The following is a 26526-nucleotide window of genomic DNA, read 5'->3' as shown; positions in this document are numbered from 1 at the left end:
GTCCTCCGCTCTGATTGGCTGAGAGACCCCGACTCCTCTCCCTGGACCAGGACCAGGACCAGTCATGTGACTCTGAGTGGAGGGGGGGGGGGGGGGGTAAGAGGGTAAGAGGGGGGGTAAGAGGTGGGGGTATCTGTCGGTCACGTGACCTGGAGACTCTGACTAAAATTAACCAGCAGCTGATCTGATCTGAGGTCAAATTTCTCAGCAGCATGGACGACGACTGTTGCCGCTGCGCTGAGACAAGGTGAGAGCTGCTACACTGAGACTGTACTACTACAATAATACTGCAATACAATACTGCTACACTGTAATAATACTACCTCACTGTTATACTGGAGTACCACAGTACTGCAATACTACAGAGCTATAGTAATACAACACTAACTACAACATGACACCAGTGTTCACCGACTACAACACTAACACTGTGGTACTGTGTGATACTACTACAACACTGTACAGCTGTACTCTGATAATACAACACTGTAATACTACAGTACTACAATAACACAGTGGTGCTATGATAATACTACTGTAATTATACTGTAGTTCTACAACACTGTTAGACTACAGTACCACAACACTGTAACACAACAGTCCATTACTGTGATACTACAGAATAATAACACTGTACTACAGCACTAATGGAAATACAACTAACAATACTTTTAAGATACTACACTCAGAATAAATGTACTACAGTAGTTTTCTTTTCATTCTATGTGTAACTGACAATGTGAAGATAAATGGAAAATAAATCAAATCAAATAAATAACTTGTAATTTCACGAAAATGAGGATTTTCTGTTATATTGTAAATTTCAATTTTCCTTTATTGTCATCGAGCAATGAAGCACAACGACATTTATGTGCATCTCTCCCTAATAACTAGAGATAGATAAATAGATAAAAGATAAATATATAAATAGACAAAGAGTAATTTAAGATGCATAAAAAAACAAACACATTAATTTAAATAATACAAATAATAGATTAGGCCTTGTAGTGCCACATTATGTAATAAAGTTGCATTATAATGCAATAAATGTGTAATAAACCTTGTCGCATTTTGTTATAAGTTGTTACATATTGCATTAGTTACAAAATAAAAGTGTTGCACTTTTTTATATAGAAAATGTAAGAATTTTGTGCAAAATGTAACATTAACGTTTATTTCAAAATGCAGCAAAGTTTATTACATATTGCGTTCAAAAATTTTACAAAAAAAGGTTACAAAATGTTACAAACTGTCGCAGATTTTACAAAATATTACATCATGAGGTGAAATTAATTACATTATTACAAAATGTGGCCTCAATATAGGCTTCAATTAAATGAATAATAAAAAAAACAGTTTTCTTCACAATTTATTTAGTAAAATAGAAATGAAATGTTTTGTGTTTGTTCCTACAGGATGATCAGGAGGAGAGCGAGGCTGCAGCTCAGAGGTCAGAGGTCATCTCGCCTGTCTCCCCGTGCGGCGCTGTGACGTCGTCGTCGTCGTGGTGACCATGGTGGGGGGCGTGGCGGTGTGCGGCTCCATCAGCTCGGTCAGAGCTCTGTGGGAGACCCGGATCAAGAGGAGGAGGGAGGAGCAGGACGAGGAGGAGCAGCAGAGGAGGAGGAGCGGCACCGAGCGGCGCTCCAGACTCAGCCTGGGGGTCTGGGAGGACCGGGCCCTTCTGGCTCGACTCAGACAGAAGCTGCAGACCGAGGACGGACGGCTGGTGCTCCGCATCGAGCAGGAGGAGTGGAAGGTATCAGATTATTGTCCTGGTCCAGTCTTCGGTCTGATGCAGGGGCCTAGCTTAGGGTTAAACATTTGGGGGGGAGGTTAAGATATCTGTCTGTATAGGGATTTTTTAAAGCAAAAAGGTCAGCGTATGCGTGGAAAAGTGCAAAATCATTAACTTTGATAAAAGGACAAGGCTTATTTGCCTCTTTATTTTGTCATTTCCGTATTAGAATATGGGCTAGACCAATCATGACCAGGGAATATCACATCATAAAATAACGGTGTAACTAACGACGCTACTTTTTCAGTGACAGGTAATCAAAAAAGTTACCTTTCCCCCGCTATAACGCCGTTACTGTTACTGACAATAAAATGCACCGTTACTTGACTCAAGAAGTCCCATCAGAAAATAATAATACATCTGTTAAAGTGTACGTTTGACTTTTTTTTTTCAGTCCCTTAACCGACTAGTAGAAAAAAAAAACATGTATCTGGAACGAACCAACTCCAGAGTTGGGAGGGAGGTTACTGGGATGAGTTCAAGTAATTTGACATATTTCAGCATTTTATATTAAAAAAAGCAACGCAGTTGTTACTTTTATTACAGTATGTAGTAATTCAGTTACTAACTCAGTTACTTCTTGGTAGGGCTGCAGCTAACAATTATTTTCATTATCAATTAATCTGTTGATTATGTAAACGATTAATCGATTAGTTGTTTGGTCAATAAAATGTTTTAAAAAATGTTGAAAAATATCAATCAGTGTTTCTCAAACCACCAGACGACGTCCTCACATGTCTTGTTTTGTCCACAAACCAAAGAGAGACTCAGTTTATTGTCATAAAGGAACAAAGAAACCAGAAATATTCACATTGAAGAAGCTGAAATCAGAGAATTTGGACTTTTTTTCTTAAGAAACTACTCAAACTGATTATTAGATTATCAAAATAGTTGACGATTAATTTAATAATCTATTATTGTTTGATTAATCCAGTAATTTTGTTGTTTTTTTATATCATAAATGACACCGTTGGTCTGACGTGAGTGTTTGTCTCTGCAGGTCCTGCCGGGCTGTCTGGTCCAGCTCAACCAGGTCCAGGAGTGGCAGCTCCACCGGACCGGACTGCAGAAGATCCCTCACTTCATCTCCAGCTTCCAGAACCTCCTGGTGCTCGATCTGTCCCGCAACGGCGTCTCTGAAATCCCCAAACAGATCGGTCAGTAGTACCTCCGACAGGTCAAAGACCGACCCTGTAGCCGGTCTCACCATGTGTCCTCCTGGTTCTGGTTCTGGTCTCAGGGATGTTGACGCGGCTCAGAGAGCTGATGCTGAGCTACAACAGAGTGCAGGTGGTTCCCGAGGAGCTGAGCGGCTGTGAGAGTCTGGAGAGACTGGAGCTGGCCATGAACCGGGAGCTGGACCACCTCCCTGACCAGGTACGGACCAGGGGCCGGATAGGAGTCGACTTATGAGTAAAACAAATTATTGACTGAAAGATGCACTTAAAGGATAGTAGCATTTTTTTAAAAGTGGGGTTGTATGATCTACAAATAGCCCCTAAAAAAATACACAGTTCCATTGTTCGTTATAATATAATTTTTTCCAGCCCTTCAAAGTGCAGGAAAAACACAGTTTTTATTTGGACCTAACCAACTGCTGATCGGGGGGCGCTAACCCTGGGCGGAGGGATACGTGAATTGGTTAGGTCCAAATAAAAACTGTGTTTTTCCTGCACTTTGAAGGGCTGGGAAAAATGCAGAGAGTCTTCTACTGCAATTAAAGTACTTAGGGGCTATTTGTAGATCATACAACCCCGCTACTATCCCTTTAAAAGGTAGTTATCAAGTGTCTTAGTCACACCTTTAGTGAACTGAATCTTAAATGCCGGTGTCAGAGCCGAGTTACCATAGTACTATGTGCTGTAAACTGAATTTCCAAGTCGTCCGAGTCTTAGAGAATTTTAGTGTTGAGAATTTGTGGAATTTAGTCCAACTCTCAAACTTAAGAACAAAAGCTTTTTATCAACTTTCTCAAGTCTAAGAATCACTCCTACTCCCCCAGATATTTAAAGGGACAATTCAACATTTTGGCAAATTGGCCCATTGCCATAATCCCTATAGTCATAGCAGTAGGTTCGTTACCTTTAATTGTCGGTGCAAGCTATCTTCACCACGTTGAGGGATGTTTGATTTGCCACTCACAGTCCGAGCAAAAGGAGCGTTGTCCAGGGCAACGTAACATACAGTAAACGCATACCCTGGCTCACAATGCCTACTAAAAATCATCCAAAGTGTGGAAAATAAATAAAGGTATTTGTTTTACACCTACCATATTTTTGGGGTGTTTTAGCTCTTTTGTTTGAAACGGGAAAAAGTCGCAAATAAGATTTTGCTGCTATCTAAAAAAAAAAAAAAGGTTTGACGATCAGTCGACTACGGCAAAATCTGACGAATCAGATTCGACTATGAAAATCCTTAGTCGAAAACAGCCCTAGAGACCAGCGCAGAGGCAGAAAATAACCCTTTTTCTCTACATTTCGTATGTTTGTGTCACTGAAAACATCTGGCCCAGATAAAAAAGTTCTTGGTTTGAAAGTCTGTCCCAACTGAATTTGTAGCTGAATATCCCTTTAACAGCAGATCAGACCTGTTATGTGTCAGATAATCATTAATCAGTTGTCATTGATCAGGTTTCCCAGAATCCGATCAGATCACTGGGTCTGGATCAGTCTGACCCGGTTACTTCACATCATTTATATCTAATCACCTTGGTGTGTCTCTTTGCCCTCAGGCGTCCCACAACATCGGGCTGGCGATGGACACGAGTCAGGGTCTGCTGGTGCCCAACGTGAAGAACGTGCAGCTGCTCAGCGTGTTCGACATCGCCCAGGAGCTGAACCGGCTGCAGACGCTCGGCGCCGTGGGGCAGCTGGGAACGTCGGAGCTGACGGGGGGAACGTTCACCCTGTCCAACATCGGATCAGTGAGTCCAGACGCCGCCGCTCTGAGGACGGAGACGGACTCTAGACCCGCTCTAACCACAACCTGTTTCCTCTGTGTGTGTGTTGTAGATCGGAGGGACGTACGCCAAACCAGTCATCCTCCCTCCTGAGGTCGCCATCGGAGCGCTGGGGAAAATGCAGGTGAGTTCCAGACTTTCCCACGGCCCATGAACACACCACAGAGGTCAAGGTACTTAGATAAGCCAAGCCCCGCCCCCTTCCTGTGTGTGTGTGCAGGGTATATAATAAAAAAAGAAAGAAAGGTAATTAGAGTTTAAAGGGATAGTTCAACATTTTGTCAAATTGGCCCATTGCCATAATCCAGAGCAGAGCTGCGAGCTGCTCAGAGCTACGCTACGGAGGCTCATTATGGGATTTCTTGGTTTCCCTCATCAAACTCATCAAATACACAATCCAACAACTCCACAACGCTCTGGTGGACAAGTTGTGACCTGCACATTCACCACGCTATGAGATAATAACACAACGTTACCACACAGAGTTGTTGTAGAGGGAAATTCATGCAAAACCGCTGATGCGCGTTGCCTTCAGGGACAGTTTTTCATCAACAGTCTCTGTATTTCCCTCTACAACAACTCTGTCTGGTAACGTTGTGTTATTATCTCATAGCGTGGTGAATGTGCAGCTCACAACTTGTCCACCAGAGCGTTGTGGAGTTGTTGGATTGTGTATTTGATGAGTTTGATGAGGGAAACCAAGAAATCCCATAATGAGCCTCCGTAGCGTAGCTCTGAGCAGCTCACGGCTCTGCTCCGCCGTTCTAAAAATAGCTTGCACCGACAACTAAAGGTAACGAACCTACTGCTATGACTATAGGGATTATGGCAATGGGCCAATTTGACAAAATGTTGAACTATAATGTATATAGCGGGAAAAAAAATCTTCATTTGTTTTGAAAACTTGGGGCCGAATGCTAATTCCAACGCTCTATGTGTGTGTGTGTGTGTGTGTGTGTGTGTGTGTGTGTGTGCTCTCAGGTGCTGCCCCGGTTCGGCGCCGGCGGTCAGGTGGTCCCGGCTCACATCATGGCGGTCAGCTGGTCGGCGGATCACCGCATCATCGACGGCGCCACCATGTGCCGCTTCTCCAACCTGTGGCGGGAATACCTGGAGAACCCGGCCAGCATGGTGCTGGACCTCAAGTGACCGGACCCGACCGGACGGAACCGGATGGAACCGGATGGAACCGGATGGAACCGGACCGCCAACACTAACACACCTTCACCTCTCCCCCTTCGCCGCCATCGCCACCGCCGCCGCTGCTGCTGCCTTCATCATCATCATCATCTTCTTCTTTTCTCTCATTTCCTTGTTGCCTTTGAGCGAGTTGCGGCGGCGGCGCGATGCGGCGGGGGAGGGGCCAGCCTGTCAATCATGTCGTTTCCATGACAACCACTCATTCACTCACCCACCCACCCCCTTACTCTCTCTCTCTCTCTCTCTCTCTCTCTCGGTTGGAGGTTTAGAGGTTTTTGTAGTTTTTGGTCCAAGTTGAACCAGGGTTCAGCTCTTCAGGTGCTGGTGGTCTGGGTCTGGATTCTCTTTGCTGGGGGGTCGGGGGGGGGGGTGTGTGTGTGTGTGTGTGTGTGTGTGTCATCAATAATTCATCAGTTCATTGATCAGTTTGGACTCTGTTATCCTGGACCGGACCAGTTTTGTTGTTTTTTTTCTATTTGGAAAATTAATCCTAATAATAATAATTTTAATCGGTGAAACTTTTAATTTGAAAATCACAGGAAGTGAGACTGAACCAGTGTGTGTGTGTGTGTGTGTGTGTGTGTGTGTGAGAGAGAGATCCAGAACCAGAGTCTGATTGGGGGGGAGGGGGGGGCAGAACTGGGTCCTGAGACCTGAGACCCGGGTTCACCAGAGTCCAGTTCCATCAGTTCGATCCAGATCAGATGAACCCGTCTGGGATCTGGTCCAGTTTAAAGTGGTTTTCTGAGTCCAGAACCAGGACCAACCGCTCTGTGAAAGGTCCACAAAGTCTCCGCTGATCATCAGGACCAGAACTTCACCTGGTTCTGGTTCTGGTCCTGGTCCTGGTCCTGGTCCTGGTCCGATCTGGTCCTGACTGACTGAACTGTGTGTAAATGAACCGGTGGACCTGCTGCTGGTTCTGGTTCTGGACCCGTCTGACTGTTACTGCCTGGTCCTGGTCCTGGTCCTGGTCCTGGTCCTGGTTCTGGCTCTGGTCCTGGTCCTGGTCCTGGTCCTGGTCCTGGTTCTGGTTCTGGCTCTGGTCCTGGTCCTGGTCCTGGTCCTGGTCCTGGTCCTGGTTCTGGTCCCGGTCCCGGTCCCGACATCTTCCTCTGGGCTGCTGGGTAACGATGGTGTCGTAGTTTTTTTTTTTTTTTGATACTGACCTTTATTTTGTCTATTTTGTTTTGTTTTGTTTTGTTTCATGTGTTGAAATGTTTGTTGTTTGTTGTTGTTGATGCTGTCGTGGTTTTGTGTTGGGGATGTGGATCTGGATCAGGACTCTTGGACCTGGTTCCTGGTTCTGGTTCTGGTTCTGGTCCTGGTTCTGGTTCTGGTTCTGGTCCGACTCATAAACTGTGAAGTGTCTGAACCCTGGTCAAACGAGAAAAAAGAAAAAAAAAAGAAAAAAAAAAAAACTCAATAAAGTTGAAGTGAACCAAGTCTGAGTCGTTTGTGGTGAGTTCAGGTTCCTCAGAGAACGTGGGAGAAGTCACTTTCTGGTCCTGGACCCAGTTGTTACAAAGGGTTAAAAACTGATCGGATTTTGGATCATTGATCAGATCAAATCTTGAAAATGGATCAAACCTTCATCAGTTTGTGTCGTTCAGAGCTTTTTAGTCGGATCAGGAAAACGTTGATCCAGAACATCAGGATTATTCTGATCCCAGCAGTTTGGTGGATTCAGGAACAAAATGGGATTTAAATTAAATGTTATCTGGTCAAATAAACAACATTTATAATGTAGAATATATAAAGTTTTGATTATTTCACAATTAAAGAACTTTTTCCCAACAATTAGCAAATTTAATGAGATTTGAAGTTTAAATTTGAAACACATGGGGAAATGTTCCCAATGTATTTGACTGATGTACTGTATATTTGCATTTTTAAAATCTATTTAAACAGCCAGACCAGATGAGATCATTTCTGGCTGTTTAAAAAACACTGAAGAAACAAAAAGCCAATCCAACAAAGTATAAATGAAACAGTAATCTCTTTCAATGAAAAAAACATTTTTTTAATTGCTTTATATATATATACGGTATATATATATAATTATATACAGAACAATACAATTCTCTTTCTCTTTCTTGTTTTTGTTTTGTAGTTTTATTGAGATTTTTGGGGATTATTCTGTTATATGTATTTTAGTGATTATGTATGTAGTTGGTATATTTGTGTTTAATTTTTGTATGTTGTTATTTATTTGAGTCTGATGTAAAGGATTTATATCCTGTATCAGATGTTTTTCATTAAAATTAAATTAAATTTCATTAAATACATTTTTTGCCAGGGGTAATAGTTACAGGGTATCCGCGGGGTCTTAAAAAGTCAAAAATTTGAAAATCTAAATTTTAGGCCTTAAAATGTCTTAAATTTGTTGAATTATTGTGTTCAAGTCTTAAATAATTTTAGACAGGTCTTAAATGTTCTTATGCCCACCATGGGCGAGCATTTCACTCGCATTTGCCCCTAAAAAAAAATACATGTGTGAACCGGGAAAATCACAAAAACAGAAAGAGCTCAACCTGCGATTGGTCAAAAACTACAAATCCCACAATTCTCTGGCCTCAACAATAACAGTAGTTAGTGTAAGTAAGGGAGAGTGGAGCTGTCGGTGAAAAGAGGAAACAACGCCACGTCTGGTCCTGTTCTATGTTGTTCGTTCACACCGTCACCGTTTATTCGTTACGTCCGCGGTGTAAAAGGCCGTGACGCAAAGACGTGATTAGGCGCGAGACGCGATTAGGCGCGCGACGCGGTATACGCGACTTTTTTTTTTGCGACGCAATACACGCGATTCTTTTATGGCGACGGGACCATCGCGTCTTCGTCTCTTTCATCGTGTTTGGTGGGAAGACCCACAAGGGGCTTCCCACCAAACACGAGGAACGCTTTTTTTTCGCGCGAGCTTTGACGCGCGACCAAACGCGAGATACGCGAGATACGCGATTTGACGCTCGTTTTGACTCGTGTAAAAAAAAAAAAATCATTTTCACTACAACATTTTTTATTTTTATTTTTTCAAAGGAGGTTAAATCGAAAGCAACTGGACTTAGTTATTTGTCTGAAGACGTTTCACCTTCATCCAAGAGGCTTCATCAGTTCTACGCATCTGACCAGGCTGGGACTGGTCCAACTGGTCTGGAGACTCAGTATAAGTCCGGTTGCTGAGACTTTAGAGTCAAAGAGGAGCAGTGCGTCTGCGTCGCTGTGTCGGACTGTTTGGATTTAATGAAGAAGCTGCACGGTGTCCTCCCGTATTTTACCTGGGTCGCTACCGGAGCTTGATAAATGGAGAGAAAAAACAAACGCCAGGCGCACGTCGCGGTGGAACCGAGAACAGCTGAGTTTTCCTCCTCCAGCTGAACAGCTGATCTGTGATCTGTGGTGAAGACGTACAGAGACCTGCCACTGTGTCACGGTGCATTAATATAAACTCTGTCCTCAGACTGTCCTGACTGTCCCTGAACACCACACAGAGACAACATGGAGCTGTGTGAGGTTGAGTTTTATTTATCATGATAATTAATACATACTTAGTAACAAGCCTGTAAGTTCAACACATCAGTATGCTACTGTGATTTAACTAGCCTAGTTAAATAAAAAGATGTAGTTTAATACCATAATATCTAGGGCTGACCAAAGGCCAATGTCTTTACTTCATGTGACAAATATTTATTACTTGTTGCTACGACTCATTTTAGCTTCTTTCACCAAACTCCCATGATGCACTGAGCTCCTACATCCCATCCTTCTTCTGTAGGGCTGCTGTGTGTGGACCAGATGCTGCCGTCACCATGACAACGTCCCAACGTGCAGGAGGACACGCGGTCAGAAACTCCAGAGGTCAGAGAGGAGGTGGGAGGTCCTCCGCTCTGATTGGCTGAGAGACCCCGACTCCTCTCCCAGGACCCAGGACCGGCCCAGTCATGTGACTCTGAGTGGAGGGGGGGTAAGAGGGTAAGAGGGTAAGAGGTGGGGGTAAGAGGGTAAGAGGGGGGGTAAGAGGTGGGGGTATCTGTCGGTCACGTGACCTGGAGACTCTGACTAAAATTAACCAGCAGCTGATCTGATCTGAGGTCAAATTTCTCAGCAGCATGGACGACGACTGTTGCCGCTGCGCTGAGACAAGGTGAGAGCTGCTACACTGAGACTGTACTACTACAATAATACTGCAATACAATACTACTACACTGTAATAATACTACCTCACTGTTATACTGGAGTACCACAGTACTGCAATACTACAGAGCTATAGTAATACAACACTAACTACAACATGACACCAGTGTTCACCGACTACAACACTAACACTGTGGTACTGTGTGATACTACTACAACACTGTACAGCTGTACTCTGATAATACAACACTGTAATACTACAGTACTACAATAACACAGTGGTGCTATGATAATACTACTGTAATTATACTGTAGTTCTACAACACTGTTAGACTACAGTACCACAACACTGTAACACAACAGTCCATTACTGTGATACTACACAACAATAACACTACATTGTTATATTACTGCACTGTAATACTACAGCACTAATGAAAATACAACTAACAAGATACACTCAGAGTAAATGTACTTTTTTTTTCATTCTGTGTAACTGACAACGTGAAGATAAATGGAAAATAAATCAAATCAAATAAATAACTTGTAATTTCACCAAAATGAGGATTTTCTGTTATATTGTAAATTTCTATTTTCCTTTATTGTCATCGAGCAACGAAGTACAACGAAATATAGGTGAATCTCTCCCTAATCATTTTAAAAAGTAAAAAGGATAAAATAAATATACAAAGACTAATTTAAGATATAGATATATTCATTATGTAATAATGCAAAAAAAAATTCACCTCATGATGTAATGATCTGCCACATTTTGTGATAAAATTCTTAAACGCAATAGGTAATAAACCTTGTTGCATTTTGTTATAAGTTGTTACATATTGCATTAGTTACAAAATAAAAGTGTTGCACTTTTTTATATAGAAAATGTAAGAATTTTGTGCAAAATGCAACAACTTATTACAAAATACAGCAAAGTTTATTACATATTGCATTCAAGAAGTTTATTACAAAATGTGGCAGATTTTACAAAATATTACATCATGAGGTGAAATACAGGCCTCAATTAAATAAATAATTTAAAAAAACTGTTTTCTTTTCAAGTTATTTAGCAAAATAGAAATTAGATTAAATAAATTAAATGTTTTTTATTTGTTCCTCTGGTGATGATCAATAATCTCAGAGCTGAGTTACCATAGTACTATGTGCCGTAAACTGAATTCACTTCCAAGTCTTCCAAGTCTTCGAGTATTTTAGTCTTAAGTGTTGAGAATTTGTGGAATTTAGTCCAACTCTCAAACTTAAGAATAAAAGCTTTTTATCAACTTTCTCAAGTCTAAGAATCACTCATACTCTCCCAGATATTTAAATGATCAATAATCAATAACGACAGGATGATCAGGAGGAGAGCGAGGCTGCAGCTCAGAGGTCAGAGGTCATCTCGCCTGTCCCCCCGTGCGGCGCTGTGACGTCGTCGTCGTCGTGGTGACCATGGTGGGGGGCGTGGCGGTGTGCGGCTCCATCAGCTCGGTCAGAGCTCTGTGGGAGACCCGGATCAAGAGGAGGAGGGAGGAGCAGGACGAGGAGGAGCAGCAGAGGAGGAGGAGCGGCACCGAGCGGCGCTCCAGACTCAGCCTGGGGGTCTGGGAGGACCGGGCCCTTCTGGCTCGACTCAGACAGAAGCTGCAGACCGAGGACGGACGGCTGGTGCTCCGCATCGAGCAGGAGGAGTGGAAGGTATCAGATTATTGTCCTGGTCCAGTCTTCGGTCTGATGCAGGGGCCTAGCTTAGGGTTAAACATTTGGGGGGGAGGTTAAGATATCTGTCTGTATAGGGATTTTTTAAAGCAAAAAAGTCAGCGTATGCGTGGAAAAGTGCAAAATCATTAACTTTGATAAAAGGACAAGGCTTATTTGCCTCTTTATTTTGTCATTTCTGTAGATCATTCATGATGATCCCCGTTGCGCCCAGTAGGGGTCGCGCCACCTCTGTGTGTATTTGTGGGTGTTTGGGTTATCGGGGTTCGGTTGGTTATGCCTGCTAGGCGGAGTGCAAGTTTATCTCTCCATGCTCCCGGAGTTTCAATAAAACTACAGTCTGAAGAGACACGGTGTGATCATTGAACTCACACGGAAGCATCTACATGGTGTCAGAAGACAGCAGCGACGAACTTTTCGCCTGTGAGTAACTTGTTGGACTTTTCTCCTCTACGGACCTGATGCTTCGGGCTACGCTAACTAGCTAGCCGTGGACATTTTTGTTTTGCTGACCGTCATGGCGGAGGGTTCTCGCCGGCCAGACCCTGTTGTTTTTGACGACAACGTTGCCGAGAGCTGGCGAATTTTTGAAAGGGAGTATGATATTTTTATTGCTGCAGCGCACCCGGACAAGCCGGCAAAGACAAGGGCTTACATTCTTCTCAACCTCGCCGGCCCGGAGGCCATCGACCGTGAACGCTCTTTCGTTTATGCGGCTGAGGTGCGTGCGCCCGGGGACGGCGGAGCAGTGGTCACCCCGGGAGAGTCCAGAGAGGATCCGGACTGCCTGAAGAGGAAGTTCAGGGAAATGTGCAATCCTCAAAGCAACCGGACAATGGACAGACACAGATTTCATTCACGGAATCAAAAACAAGGTGAGAGCATCGAATCATACATCAGTGATCTGAGGATAAAAGCTAAAAGTTGCCACTTCGGAGATTTAACTGATGAACTTATCTGTGACCGCATTGTGTGTGGCATCACCAGTGACTCTTTGAGAAAATCTCTGCTGAGGGATAGTGAACTAACTCTTGCCAAAGCTATCTCAGTCTGTCGCATTCACGAAATGACAGAAGAAAACAGTAAGACATTAGCAACTCAGGCCACCAATGTGGATGCACTGAAGCCGTCCTACAACAAAAGGCAGCAATTCAGGCCCCAGACACCAACTCAAACCATAAGCAAATGCAGCAATTGTGGGGGCAGCCATGTTGCTAAACGAGAGAAGTGTCCCGCTTATGGACAGCAGTGTCATAAGTGTCATAAGATGAACCACTACAAAGGATGCTGCAAATCAAAGTCATGGGACCAAAATAAGCTACAAAGAAAGACTTTCAGGCGGCCAGTGCATGAAGTGACAGTGGAACAGCCATCAGCACACGAAGACGACACGTTTTATGTGGATGGCATCAGCATCAACAGTGTTAACTCTCAGGATTGCGAGAAAGATGAAGGATTTGTCACTGTAAAACTAAATGGTAAAACTACCGAGCTAAAAGTGGACACTGGAGCGAAGTGTAATGTGCTTTCCCAAAAGACTTTTGCACAAGTGTCTAAAGGGGAGGAAGTTACCCTGCTGAAGACTGCTGCTAACCTTGTTGCTTATGGAGGCACCAGGATTGAAACAACGGGCCTCGCTACACTGTCATGCAGTCTGAACGAGCAGCATTACACGATACCCTTCTTCATAGTGGACTCAGATGTGCAGCCATTGCTTGGATTTCGGGCATGTGTGGATATGGGAATCGTCAGGATGAGTCCTGATGTTCACCTCGTTACCATGGACAGCAATGCGGATTTCAGAACACAGACTCTCAGACAGTACAAAGATGTTTTCAACGATGAACTCGGAAAGCTTCCAGTCACGTATTCGATGACACTGGATCCCAACATACAACCCGTGGTCCGACCAGCTCACCGCATACCTGTAGCAATGCAAGACAGAGTTAAAGCAGAGCTGGATCGCATGCAAAGCATAGGTGTCATAACACCTGTCACAGAGCCCACAGACTGGGTTTCCTCGATGGTGGTAGCACATAAGAAAAACAAGCAAGAAATAAGGCTCTGCATCAATCCAAAGGACCTCAACACAGCACTCAAAAGACCTCATCACCCTATGCGCTGTGTTGAGGAGGTGGCAGTCCAGATGTCCGGGGCTGCAGTATTCTCTGTCCTGGACGCTAAGAACTCCTTCTGGCAGATCTGTCTCGACAGGAAATCTTCAATGTTGACAACGTTCAGTACTCCATTTGGGCGCTACAGATTCCTGCGCATGCCCTTTGGCATTAACTCTGCTAGTGAGGTGTTTCAGCGAACAATGGAGCAGCTCTTCACCGGCTACCCATGCTCCGTCATCGTCGATGATATCATCATCGGAGGCCGCGACATGGCTGAACACGACGCCAACCTAAAAAAAGTACTTGAGAGGGTGAAAGAGGTCAACCTCAAGCTCAATCCTGAGAAATGCAGGTTTCGCCTGGATCAAGTGGGGTATGTAGGCCACATCTTCACAAGCCAGGGCCTCAAAGCTGACCCTGCCAAAACTGCTGCCATCACCAGCATGCCAGTCCCCACTGATGTCACATCATTGCAACGTTTCCTGGCCATGGGAAACTACCTGGCGAAATACATTCCCAATTTCAGTGACATCACAGCTCCACTGAGAACACTGATACACAAGGACACTGAGTGGTGTTGGCTCCGGCAGCATCAAGAGGCTTTTGATCGCCTGAAGTCATGCCTTGCTAACCCACCAGTATTGGCATACTATGATGTCAAGAAACCAGTCACTCTCACCTGCGACGCTTCATGCTACGGGCTCGGAGCAGCGTGCATGCAAAACGGCAAGCCTGTTGCGTTCGCCTCACGCACTATCACAGACACGGAGACGCGATACGCACAGATAGAGAGAGAGCTCCTGGCTGTGGTGTTTGGCTGTACAAAATTCAAAGACTATGTGTATGGAAAGTCCATCGTTGTGGAGACTGATCATCAGCCCTTAGTGACAATATTAAAAAAGCCCATTCACACTGCCCCTGCTCGTCTCCAGCGGATGCTACTTCGCCTGCAGAGCTTTGACATCAGCCTAGTGTACAAAAGAGGTAAACACATGTATTTGGCTGATACACTCTCCAGAGCTCCGTGTGCCCAAGCTTCCCAGAGCCTGGATGTGGAGGAAGCCTATGAGGTCATGTCAGTAAGTTACATCTCCACAGCTCGCCTGGATGAACTCAGGCAGCACACCTCAGAGGATGAAGAACTGCAAGCCCTCTGTACGGTCATCAGGAAAGGATGGCCTGCCAGAGAAAGCCATCTCAAGCCCGCCATCGTTCCCTTCTTTCCCTACAGGGACGAACTCACTGTGGATGATGGTGTTATCATGAAAGGCCACAAAGCAGTCATCCCGCGCTCTCTGCGCAAAGAGTACATCACCATAACTCACAGAGGCCACCCAGGCATTGAAGCGACCAAACGCAGAGCCAGAGGCATTGTATTCTGGCCTGCAATGTCTAAAGACATCACTCAAGAGCTACTGACCTGCGCTGTGTGTAATAGCACCAAGTCACACCAGCAAAAGGAACCGTTGCAACTCCACCCTGTTCCAGATCTCCCGTGGTCCATCGTGGCCACAGACATGTTTGAGTGGCACGGCAAACACTATCAAGTGCTCGTGGACTCATATTCTGGCTGGTTTGAGGTCGACCTGCTCCATCAGCTAACATCATCAGCTGTGATCTCCAAACTAAAGAGACACTTTTCAGTCCATGGCACGCCACACATTCTCATCTCTGACAATGCGAGACAATACACCAGTCAGCATTTCAAGAACTTTGCCAAACAATGGGATTTCATCCACACCACCAGCAGCCCTGAATTCCCACAATCGAACGGGCTCGCAGAGAGAGCAGTGCGCAGTGCCAAAGAGGTGATGGAAAAGTCTCACAGAGATGGGTCAGACGTCTTCCTCAGCATCCTGAATCTCAGAAACATCCCCCGGGATTCAACGCTGGGCTCCCCGGCAGAGCGCCTGATGTCGCGTCAAACTCGCACAGCCGTTCCTGTCTGCACCGAACTGCTGCAACCAACACCTAAAAGCAGCCAGCAAGTCAGGGCCCAGCTCCTCAACAAAAGGCTCAGTCTGAAACACCAGCATGACAAGTCAAGTCATCCACTGCAGCCTTTAACAGAAGGACAGGTGGTCCGCATGCAAACACCCAAAGGATATGATCAGCTGGGAATTGTGAGGGAGAGGAGCAAGGAGCCCCGCTCATATGTCATCCAGTCAAACGGGAGGACATACAGGAGGAACCGACGACACATTCTTCCTGTGGCAGAGCAACCACCACAGCTCCACTCAGAAGATCAAGACTCACTCGCCACCAGTCATCACCCTGTGGACAATGCCCCTCACACACACACACCAGATGCAAACATCACACAATCAGAACAAGCATCCCCCTCCCAGGTAACATGCACTACACATTTGCCCACAGACAACAGCAGTACATACTACACAACACGTTCAGGTCGCATCTGCAGACCAAATCCTAAATACATGTAATGAAAAAAAAAAAAAAGAATCCTCGTGCAGTTGTTCATGTATGGTTAGGATCAGTGTGCGAAATACCCATCAATATTCGGGGGGGTCCCTAACTCGCGATTGTTGCGCAATACCGTTATTTTTTTTTTCTTTTTATAAAGTAGGACTATAACATTACAATAAGCCAAGAAAATTAGCCTATAGCCTAAAAAGGAGAGGCAAAGTTGTGCATTACAATGCAGAAAGTAATTGACGATAAATAGACGATAATTCAAATAAATAAAAGACAATAATTGGCACCACACTGGCGCACTTGAACAATGAATAAATGCCAGGTATAGGAGACTGGCGCGCGATCAGGGCAATGCAGAAACGAATAGACAATAAATAAAATACAACAATTAAAATGAATGAAAGACACCAAACTCGTGCACTCGAATAACAACCAACTGTATAAATCTGGAGATCGGAGACTGACGTGCAATTATGTGCACGACGAGATCCTCAGCCTGCAACTATGACCGATCATGTAGCCTTATCTAACCATCCATCTAGCAAATACGTTTAAACACAGCATTGAACACATCCACAAATCACATTCGTATAACGGGCCATCATAAAAATTGAAAAAGCACAGACAAATAGCTCACAACAGGCGCCTGGCCAAACAACACCACTGGGGGTTCAGGCCATAGTATGCTGAAGCAGGGGTTACATGCTGCTATTCAGACATGCCGCTATTTCGACATTGACTTCTAATTGTCGGAATAGCGGCATTAACATAATTTTTTAAGCATCCCACTATTCCGACATTTTTTTTTTTCATTGTCGGAGTAGCGGCACTTTACTATTTTTCAAACATTCCGCTTTTCCGACATTGATTGATTACGTTATAGTCAGACGTGTCCTTCTGATTTATTTTTATTTTTTCATCTGAGACACTGTTTCTCATACACAAATACATAGGCCTATTAGAGAAGAAAAAACAAACCCTCCAAGTTTAAAAACACACAGCACACAGCAGCGCACACTGATCTGCAGCTACTGCTGACTGTGAGACTGTTATTATTCTGTCACCTGAGTTTATCCTGCTGCTTTACATCGTTTTAACATAGGTAAAAGAAGAAAAAAAGATTGTCTGGAATAAAGGGGCAGATTACATAAGATTATTCTTTTTTCTGCTCCCTTTTGTTGAGATTTGGGAGGTTTTTGCCTGATTTATTGCCCGATGCCATGTATCTAGCTTTCTCTCCCCTCCCTCCGCCCGTTGTCTTCGTTGTCACTTTGTTGTCGCTCCACAGAGCGCACATGGCTAATTAATATGCACGTGCTGACCATATGGTTGTCTAGGCATTCCGGGACGGAGGTGTGTTCACGTGCGCAACTGCGCACCATTCTTGGATCCAGTTATCAAAGTTGAGGTGCAGAGTTGTGCACGCACAGTTTGATAGATCTGAAAAAGGTGTAAATATTTTGGGCTGTCTTTTCTCCGTAGGCCTAAGCAAAAAATTTAGTAGCAGCAGTTTTACACTGCTTACTTACAGTTTTGATAAATAAGGCCCCAGGCCATAAGCCCAGAGCCCAGACGCTCACAGCTGCAGCTCCGCGGCTCATCCACCGCGCTGTCCGTGGTGCTGAAGGTCACAGGTTAACTTGACAAACAAACTGCAGCATAGTTCTGTTTGTTTATCATGTGTGTCAGTTTTGTTTGTGACTTGATAGTTGAGTTGTTGAGATTAAGAACATCACTCCCTCATCAAACCAGTGATAGACATGCTGAAAAGAAAAGAGAGAGAGAGAGACGCGCCTGGGTATCGCAGCTGTAAAAAAATAAAAATAAAATAAAAATAAAAAAGACGTGTCGGAATAGCGGTATCAAAAAGTGTCGGACTACCGGCATGTCTAGATAGAGGGATGTCGTAATAGCGGGATGTCTAAATAGTGACATGTCGGAATAGCGGGATGTCTGAATAGCGGGCGGACCCCTGAAGGGTTTGAGGCTAGCCTCTTACCTTAAGTTATTTTCCTGCCTTAATGTCAAGCCAAGGGTTGCGGTATTTCCATTACCCCACCTGCTTAGGTGTAAAAAAAAAAAAAAAAAAGAAAAGCGGCCAATCACCAGTGCTAGCAGCAGGGGCTGCGGCTACGTCTTCAGAGCACTCGGCCTCAACTTCACTTTCTTCGGCAGAGGGTGGGAGAGGAACGGGATCCTCTGTTCTGATAGCGAGTGGGCTCGACTCCTGCGCTGGGCTGGCGCACATGGCTAATTTGCATAATGCGCAGGTGACATGGTTCAGCTTAATGTTAAACGAATAAATTTTTTGAATTATGAATACTGGACATGGTGATCTTAAACACATTTAATTGACCACAATACAATTATTGTATTATATTATATTATTTTTTTTTTTGACAAGATTGAGACCCCCCTCAGATTTTGCTTTTGAGTCTTTCAGGGGGTCTCAAGGGGTTAATCGGGGGGGTCCGACCCCCCCAAACCCCCCCGTATTTCGCACTATGGTTAGGATGAGTAATTGCTTGACCAAGTAATCATAATTCATTGTGCATGTCTTTCAGGTTAAGAACTCCTTGGAATTTCGTGGTTATTATATATTCATTCATATTTCATTCAATATTGGATTGTTTCCAGTTCATCCAAGTGCAGCTTAAGTTATTGCTAAAAGTGTAATATTATAAATGTTTACAGTGTTTTCATTATCCAGTGCTCAATCATTTATGTTTGGGATGTGAGCTTAAGGAAAGGGATGTAGATCATTCATGATGATCCCCGTTGCGCCCAGTAGGGGTCGCGCCACCTCTGTGTGTATTTGTGGGTGTTTGGGTTATCGGGGTTCGGTTGGTTATGCCTGCTAGGCGGAGTGCAAGTTTATCTCTCCATGCTCCCGGAGTTTCAATAAAACTACAGTCTGAAGAGACACGGTGTGATCATTGAACTCACACGGAAGCATCTACAATTTCCGTATTAGAATATGGGCTAGACCAATCATGACCAGGGAATATCACATCATAAAATAACGGTGTAACTAACAACACTACTTTTTCAGTGACAGGTAATCAAAAAAGTTACCTTTCCCCCGCTATAACGCCGTTACCGTTACTGACAATAAAATGCACCATTACTTGACTCAAGAAGTCCCATCATAAAATAATAATACATCTGTTAAAGTGTACGTTTGACTTTTTTTTTTCAGTCCATAAACCAACTACGGTAGTAGAAAAAAAAAACATGTATCTGGAACGAACCAACTCCAGAGTTGGGAGGGAGGTTACGGGGATGAGTTCAAGTAATTTGACATATTTCAGCATTTTATATTTAAAAAAGCAACGCAATTGTTACTTTTATTATGTAGTAATTCAGTTACTAACTCAGTTACTTTTTGGTAGGGCTGCAATTAAGGATAATTTTCATTATTGATTAATCTGTCGATTATTTAAACCATTAACCAATTAGTTGTTTGGTCAATAAAATGTTAAAAAAATGTTGAAAAACATCAACCAGTGTTTCCCAAACCACCAGACGACATCGTCCTCAAATGTCTTGTTTTGTCCACAAACCAAAGAGAGACTCAGTTTATTGTCATAAAGGAACAAAGAAACCAGAAATATTCACATTGAAGAAGCTGGAATCAGAGAATTTGGACTTTTGTTCTTAAGAAACTACTCAAACTGATAATTAGATTATCAAACTAGTTGATAATTAATCGATTATTGTTTGATTAATCCAGTAATTTTGTTGTTTTTTTATATCATAAATGACGCCGTTGGTCTGATGTGAGTGTTTGTCTCTGCAGGTCCTACCGGGCTGTCTGGTCCAGCTCAACCAGGTCCAGGAGTGGCAGCTCCACCGGACCGGACTGCAGAAGATCCCTCACTTCATCTCCAGCTTCCAGAACCTCCTGGTGCTCGATCTGTCCCGCAACGGCGTCTCTGAAATCCCCAAACAGATCGGTCAGTAGCCTACCTCCGACAGGTCAAAGACCGACCCTGTAGCCGGTCTCACCATGTGTCCTCCTGGTTCTGGTTCTGGTCTCAGGGATGTTGACGCGGCTCCGAGAGCTGATGCTGAGCTACAACCGAGTGCAGGTGGTTCCCGAGGAGCTGAGCGGCTGTGAGAGTCTGGAGAGACTGGAGCTGGCCATGAACCGGGAGCTGGACCACCTCCCTGACCAGGTACGGACCAGGGGCCGGATAGGAGTCGACTTATGAGTAAAACAAATTATTGACTGAAAGATGCACTTAAAGGATAGTAGCATTTTTTTAAAAGTGGGGTTGTATGATCTACAAATAGCCCCTAAAAAAATACACAGTTCCATTGTTCGTTATAATATAATTTTTTCCAGCCCTTCAAAGTGCAGGAAAAACACAGTTTTTATTTGGACCTAACCAACTGCTGATCGGGGGGCGCTAACCCTGGGCGGAGGGATACGTGAATTGGTTAGGTCCAAATAAAAACTGTGTTTTTTCCTGCACTTTGAAGGGCTGGGAAAAATGCAGAGAGTCTTCTACTGCAATTAAAGTACTTAGGGGCTATTTGTAGATCATACAACCCCACTTTAAAAAAAATGCTACTATCCCTTTAAAAGGTAGTTATCAAGTGTCTTAGTCACACCTTTAGTGAACTGAATCTTAAATGCCGGTGTCAGAGCCGAGTTACCATAGTACTATGTGCTGTAAACTGAATTTCCAAGTCGTCCGAGTCTTAGAGAATTTTAGTGTTGAGAATTTGTGGAATTTAGTCCAACTCTCAAACTTAAGAACTAAAGCTTTTTATCAACTTTCTCAAGTCTAAGAATCACTCCTACTCCCCCAGATATTTAAAGGGACAATTCAACATTTTGGCAAATTGGCCCATTGCCATAATCCCTATAGTCATAGCAGTAGGTTCGTTACCTTTAATTGTCGGTGCAGGCTATCTTCACCACGTTGAGGGATGTTTGATTTGCCACTCACAGTCCGAGCAAAAGGAGCGTTGTCCAGGGCAACGTAACATACAGTAAACGCATACCCTGGCTCACAATGCCTACTAAAAATCATCCAAAGTGTGGAAAATAAATAAAGGTATTTGTTTTACACCTACCATATTTTTGGGGTGTTTTTAGCTCTTTTGTTTGAAACGGGAAAAAGTTGCAAATTTGCTGCTATCTAAAAAAAAAAAAAAGGTTTGACGATCAGTCGACTACGGCAAAATCTGACGAATCAGATTGGACTATGAAAATCCTTAGTCGAAAACAGCCCTAGAGACCAGCGCAGAGGCAGAAAATAACCCTTTTTCTCTACATTTCGTATGTTTGTGTCACTGAAAACATCTGGCCCAGATAAAAAAGTTCTTGGTTTGAAAGTCTGTCCCAACTGAATTTGTAGCTGAATATCCCTTTAACAGCAGATCAGACCTGTTATGTGTCAGATAATCATTAATCAGTTGTCATTGATCAGGTTTCCCAGAATCCGATCAGATCACTGGGTCTGGATCAGTCTGACCCGGTTACTTCACATCATTTATATCTAATCACCTTGGTGTGTCTCTTTGCCCTCAGGCGTCTCACAACATCGGGCTGGCGATGGACACGAGTCAGGGTCTGCTGGTCCCCAACGTGAAGAACGTGCAGCTGCTCAGCGTGTTCGACATCGCCCAGGAGCTGAACCGGCTGCAGACGCTCGGCGCCGTGGGGCAGCTGGGAACGTCGGAGCTGACGGGGGGAACGTTCACCCTGTCCAACATCGGATCAGTGAGTCCAGACGCCGCCGCTCTGAGGACGGAGACGGACTCTAGACCCGGTCTAACCACAACCTGTTTCCTCTGTGTGTGTGTTGTAGATCGGAGGGACGTACGCCAAGCCAGTCATCCTCCCTCCTGAGGTCGCCATCGGAGCGCTGGGGAAGATGCAGGTGAGTTCCAGACTTTCCAACGACCTATGAACACACCGCAGACATCAAACATCAAAGTACTTAGATAAGCCCCTCCTGCAGGGTAAGAAATTAAGAAAAATTAGGCCATTTTCAAAATGTGTGGGGGCCATTAAAAAAAAGGTAATTAGAGCTAGTGAATTAACACATAATACTGTTGAAATGAACGAGTTTCGGGGCAGATAATGTTATTTAGAGGCTGCATCTCGGTGCTCCCATCACTCCCACTATGTGGATATACACAGCTCTGAATGGATCTAAATATCGTCTAAAGGATCCTAATGACACCAAAGTTATATGTGTTAGTAAACGACCAGATTTTATGTCAGAAATAAGGTCCAGGTTTGGGGCGGTGCGTGGCGCAGTGGGTAGAGCGGCCGCCCCATGTAGAGGCTACAGTCCTCACCGCAGGCGGCCCCGGTTCGAATCCCGCGTCGGGCAGCCCTCTCATTGTCATTCCCCGTCTCTCTGCCTCCCCCTTTCCTGTCTATCTCTACTGTGTGCTATCAATAAAAAGGCAAAAAGCCACCAAAAAAAAACTTAAAATTAAAAAAAAAAAAGAAATATGGTCCAGGTTGTAAAAAACTGCACTTTTCCTTTAAACTTATGGGCTATAATAACATCGGACGTTGTTTATTGATCAACTGAGCGCCGGGTTAAGACACGTTAGATCAGGGGTGCCCAAATTCTTCTCAGTGAAGTGCCAAAAATGAATCGGGGTGGAGGGTCACGGGCCAAAATTAAACATTCAAATTAAATATGCCTATAACATGGGTTAATTGTGCAAAATAAACACTCATGCAAAGTGTTTTTTAAATAACACTATTGATTATTGTGTTTCACTGGTAAACAGGGCTCCAGACATTTTGCCCCTAGAATTTGGGACAGCACAAGTAAATTTTTCATCTACTTGTGCCGTATGTGCAACCAGTGAAGTTGCCTGTCTTTTGTTTTGTAACGCTGGTGAAACATGAAAGGAGAGACTCAAAAAATCTGATGTTTGTAATTACAGGTGGCAGGTCAATGTGTGTGAGTATTGTGAATACTTGCCCTGCAAATCAATTTACAAGTGTGCGCCCCTAAATTGCCTACTTGCTCTCCTAAAATTTTAAGTTAGGGGCCACTGTGCTCCTAGTGAAAAATGTTAGTCTGGAGTAGGGATGCACATTTTGAATTTTTTTTCTGACCGATAACCGACGCTCGTTAACCGATTATTAACCGTTAACCGATAAGATTAAGAATCTTGCGGCGCACGGCCCAAAAAAAAAAAAAATTTTTTTTGGTTTCAATTTTTTTTTTTTTTGTGCCGTTAAATACACACGTGCGCCGCGACAGCTGATCAGTGCGCTCTGTCTCAGCTGATCGCGCTCTGGAGGTTAGATCGTCCAATGTAGAACTGTTTTTATACAAAGTGCAGCCAAACACCAGGCTGAAGGAGCAGCAGAGCTCCTCTGACAGCTCCTCTGTGGAGCTGCAGGAGAGCTGCAGGTGAACAGGCTGGAGAGCAGCCACATCCTCTTTTTTTTTTTTTTTTTTCCAGCGCCGTAGTTACAGGTGATTCACATCTATGTCCGTGTAGGCCACATTTATTGTCTGATCTTCCTTCATGGGGGCTGCTGCACATACTGTCAGTCCTCCTGTGTAACTTTTTGCTGCGAAATATGACTGAAGGCAGTGAACTCTGCACGTGTCGACACGCCCCCATGAGTTGACGACATAAGGATCTAATAAAATAAATAAATAACCGATAGTATTAATCGGTCAAAGTTCTTGTTATCGGTTAACGGTTAAACGGTTAATCATGTGCATCCCTAGTCTGGAGCCCTGCTGTTAAAACAAGCAAAGTTACTGGTACTGGTAGGTCTGGTTGAGAAGGGCATCGTCTGCTACTTGTGTCGTCCCCAGAAAAGCAGAGTAGCATGTGAATTTGTTGCCGTTGCCCAGTCAGCTAATGTCCATTCTCCCTGCTCCTCTCACCCACACACAGCCTTTTTTTTCATTGAATGACTTTTCAATTGTTGAAAATAATTGCTCATCCTTAAATCAAAAAATACTAAAAGGCTGAGGAGTTGTGATGTTGTTGAGAAATAAATATTCAAAAGTCAGAATTTTGACTATTTTCTTTATAGACAAAATAACTTTAATTACCACACACACACACACAAAAAGTACCGAACCGTTGTTGAGTATCGGTACTGTATCGGTTCAAATGTGAAAAGTCCCATCCCCAGTCGCAGTAGCGTCAGGACCCTTAACGTACGTAGCGGGGAAAAAAATGAGTTTTGGGGCGTTCTTGATAGGGCCCGACCGATATGGATTTTTTGGGGCCGATGCCGATTACGATTATTAGGGGGGAAAAAAAACGATAACCGATTAATCGGCCGATTATTTTATTTTTTTTAATTAAGTTTTAAAATTGTATTATTATAATAATATATCTATACATATTATATAATATATAAATTAGGGCTGCCTGGTCGACCAAAAAATCATTAGCCGACTAAAATTTCATTGGTCGATTGGTTGCATGAAAAAAACAAAACATTTGAAGCCCTGTCTTGTCAAAATGAAGTCAAAATCGATATGGGCTTTTATTTTGAAGGGCCAAATACAGGAAGTCATGACACGTGACCTTGTTGTTGTTTTTTTTACACGGCACGGCGTCTCTCTCTCTCTCTCTCTCTCTTTTCAATCAAAAGCGATCAGCGGTTGCTGCCGTGCCCGGCACCGTGTCACAGCGCTCACCGGCGGTCAGTCTCACAGTGTCACGGAGCAGAGACATGATCGTCCCCGCTGCAGTCAGAGTCCCGCACCGCTCCACACCGCGGACCCCCCCACCCCACCCGTCACACAGCCTCAGCTCAGTCACTCACCCTCATCTACTGTGTTTATTGCTGATAAATGAGCATACTGCCGTGCCGGTATATAACAGTAAAACCCGACCCCGACCGGCTTGTTGAATCTCGGACCCAACACGGCCGGAGACGAGCATTATTTAATTAATTCACAACCCGACCGCGGTAAAAAAAAAAAAAAGAAAAAAAAAAGGGAAACAGAAAGCCAGTGGCAACACTGGTTTTGAGACAGATCAGTCACTCTGCTGTGTGCTGTGACTGAGGTGGTAGTGGATGGAGTTTGTCAAGAGGTCGGCGCCGGTGCGGGGGAATCTTTTCAAAGTAAAACCAAGTTTTATTCCCTGCATTTTATTCCTGAAAATATCGGCGACAATCGGCGAGTTTTGCCCGATTACCGATTAGTCTCAAACGGGCGATAATCGGCCGATTTAATCGGCTCGCCGATAAATCGGTCGGGCCCTAGTTCTTGACTAAACTTGGGGCCAAACGCTAATTTCCAACGCTGTGTGTGTGCGTGCGTGTGTGTGTGCGTGTGTGTGTGTGTGTGTGTGTGCTCTCAGGTGCTGCCCCGGTTCGGCGCCGGCGGTCAGGTGGTCCCGGCTCACATCATGGCGGTCAGCTGGTCGGCGGATCACCGCATCATCGACGGCGCCACCATGTGCCGCTTCTCCAACCTGTGGCGGGAATACCTGGAGAACCCGGCCAGCATGGTGCTGGACCTCAAGTGACCGGACCCGACCGGATGGAACCGGATGGAACCGGATGGAACCGGATGGAACCGGATGGAACCGGATGGAACCGGATGGAACCGGACCGCCAACACTAACACACCTTCACCTCTCCCCCTTCGCCGCCACCGCCACCGCCGCTGCCGCTGCTGCCTTCATCATCATCATCATCATCTTATTCTTCTTTTCTCTCATTTCCTTGTTGCCTTTGAGCGAGTTGCGGCGGCGGCGCGATGCGGCGGGGGAGGGGCCAGCCTGTCAATCATGTCGTTTCCATGACAACCACTCATTCACTCACTCACCCCCTTACTCTCTCACTCACTCACTCTCTCTCTCTCTCTCGGTTGGAGGTTTAGAGGTTTTTGTAGTTTTTGGTCCAAGTTGAACCAGGGTTCAGCTCTTCAGGTGCTGGTGGTCTGGGTCTGGATTCTCTTTGCTGGGGGGTCGGGGGGTGTGTGTGTGTGTGTGTGTGTGTGTGTGTGTGTCATCAATAATTCATCAGTTCATTGATCAGTTTGGACTCTGTTATCCTGGACCGGACCAGTTTTGTTGTTTTTTTTCTATTTGGAAAATTAATCCTAATAATAATAATTTTAATCGGTGAAACTTTTAATTTGAAAATCACAGGAAGTGAGACTGAACCAGTGTGTGTGTGTGTGTGTGTGTGTGTAAGA

At 44.4% G+C, this 26526-nt stretch overlaps 3 protein-coding genes and 2 pseudogenes across 3 annotated transcripts; all 5 read left to right on the top strand.

Annotated features, from left to right (window-relative positions):
- Window positions 1-1419: 1419 nt before the first annotated feature.
- On the top strand, window positions 1420-1840 carry LOC146976650 (leucine-rich repeat-containing protein 39 pseudogene; annotated as a pseudogene).
- Window positions 1841-2222: 382 nt separating this feature from the next.
- On the top strand, window positions 2223-3398 carry LOC146976649 (uncharacterized). Its single transcript, XM_085794653.1, has 3 exons — window positions 2223-2249; window positions 2799-2955; window positions 3039-3398. The coding sequence occupies exons 1-3, from the start codon at window positions 2223-2225 to the stop codon at window positions 3209-3211; spliced, it is 357 nt and encodes a 118-aa protein (XP_085650779.1). The 3' UTR covers window positions 3212-3398.
- A 1110-nt stretch (window positions 3399-4508) lies between these two features.
- On the top strand, window positions 4509-6013 carry LOC146976648 (lipoamide acyltransferase component of branched-chain alpha-keto acid dehydrogenase complex, mitochondrial-like). The gene is made up of 3 exons (XM_085794545.1): window positions 4509-4721; window positions 4810-4881; window positions 5739-6013. Exons 1-3 carry the CDS (start codon window positions 4554-4556, stop codon window positions 5904-5906), a joined length of 408 nt encoding a protein of 135 aa, XP_085650671.1. The 5' UTR covers window positions 4509-4553; the 3' UTR covers window positions 5907-6013.
- Window positions 6014-11475: 5462 nt separating this feature from the next.
- On the top strand, window positions 11476-11864 carry LOC146976647 (leucine-rich repeat-containing protein 39 pseudogene; annotated as a pseudogene).
- A 10035-nt stretch (window positions 11865-21899) lies between these two features.
- LOC146976646 (lipoamide acyltransferase component of branched-chain alpha-keto acid dehydrogenase complex, mitochondrial-like) lies at window positions 21900-25862 on the top strand. The gene is made up of 3 exons (XM_085794544.1): window positions 21900-22091; window positions 22180-22251; window positions 25685-25862. Exons 1-3 carry the CDS (start codon window positions 21924-21926, stop codon window positions 25850-25852), a joined length of 408 nt encoding a protein of 135 aa, XP_085650670.1. The 5' UTR covers window positions 21900-21923; the 3' UTR covers window positions 25853-25862.
- The last annotated feature ends 664 nt before the right edge of the window (window positions 25863-26526 follow it).

Source organism: Trachurus japonicus, chromosome 13 (genome assembly GCF_045865225.1).
Source record: "Trachurus japonicus isolate A0001 chromosome 13, Traja_1.0".
Lineage (NCBI taxonomy): Eukaryota > Metazoa > Chordata > Actinopteri > Carangiformes > Carangidae > Trachurus > Trachurus japonicus.
The sequence above is the reverse complement of the archived record's forward strand: the minus strand, read 5'-3'. Positions and strand labels throughout refer to the sequence as shown.

Bases quoted from the DNA above. Each gene is read 5' to 3' on its own strand.
- LOC146976649 (XM_085794653.1), top strand. From the start codon at position 2,223: ATGTATCTGGAACGAACCAACTCCAGA. The intron at 2,250-2,798 runs GTTGGGAGGGAG...TTGTCTCTGCAG, and splicing joins TGGAACGAACCAACTCCAGA to GTCCTGCCGGGCTGTCTGGT. The intron at 2,956-3,038 runs GTCAGTAGTACC...TTCTGGTCTCAG, and splicing joins TGAAATCCCCAAACAGATCG to GGATGTTGACGCGGCTCAGA.
- LOC146976648 (XM_085794545.1), top strand. From the start codon at position 4,554: ATGGACACGAGTCAGGGTCTGCTGGTGCCCAACGTGAAGAACGTGCAG. The intron at 4,722-4,809 runs GTGAGTCCAGAC...TGTGTGTTGTAG, and splicing joins CCCTGTCCAACATCGGATCA to ATCGGAGGGACGTACGCCAA. The intron at 4,882-5,738 runs GTGAGTTCCAGA...GTGTGCTCTCAG, and splicing joins GAGCGCTGGGGAAAATGCAG to GTGCTGCCCCGGTTCGGCGC.
- LOC146976646 (XM_085794544.1), top strand. From the start codon at position 21,924: ATGGACACGAGTCAGGGTCTGCTGGTCCCCAACGTGAAGAACGTGCAG. The intron at 22,092-22,179 runs GTGAGTCCAGAC...TGTGTGTTGTAG, and splicing joins CCCTGTCCAACATCGGATCA to ATCGGAGGGACGTACGCCAA. The intron at 22,252-25,684 runs GTGAGTTCCAGA...GTGTGCTCTCAG, and splicing joins GAGCGCTGGGGAAGATGCAG to GTGCTGCCCCGGTTCGGCGC.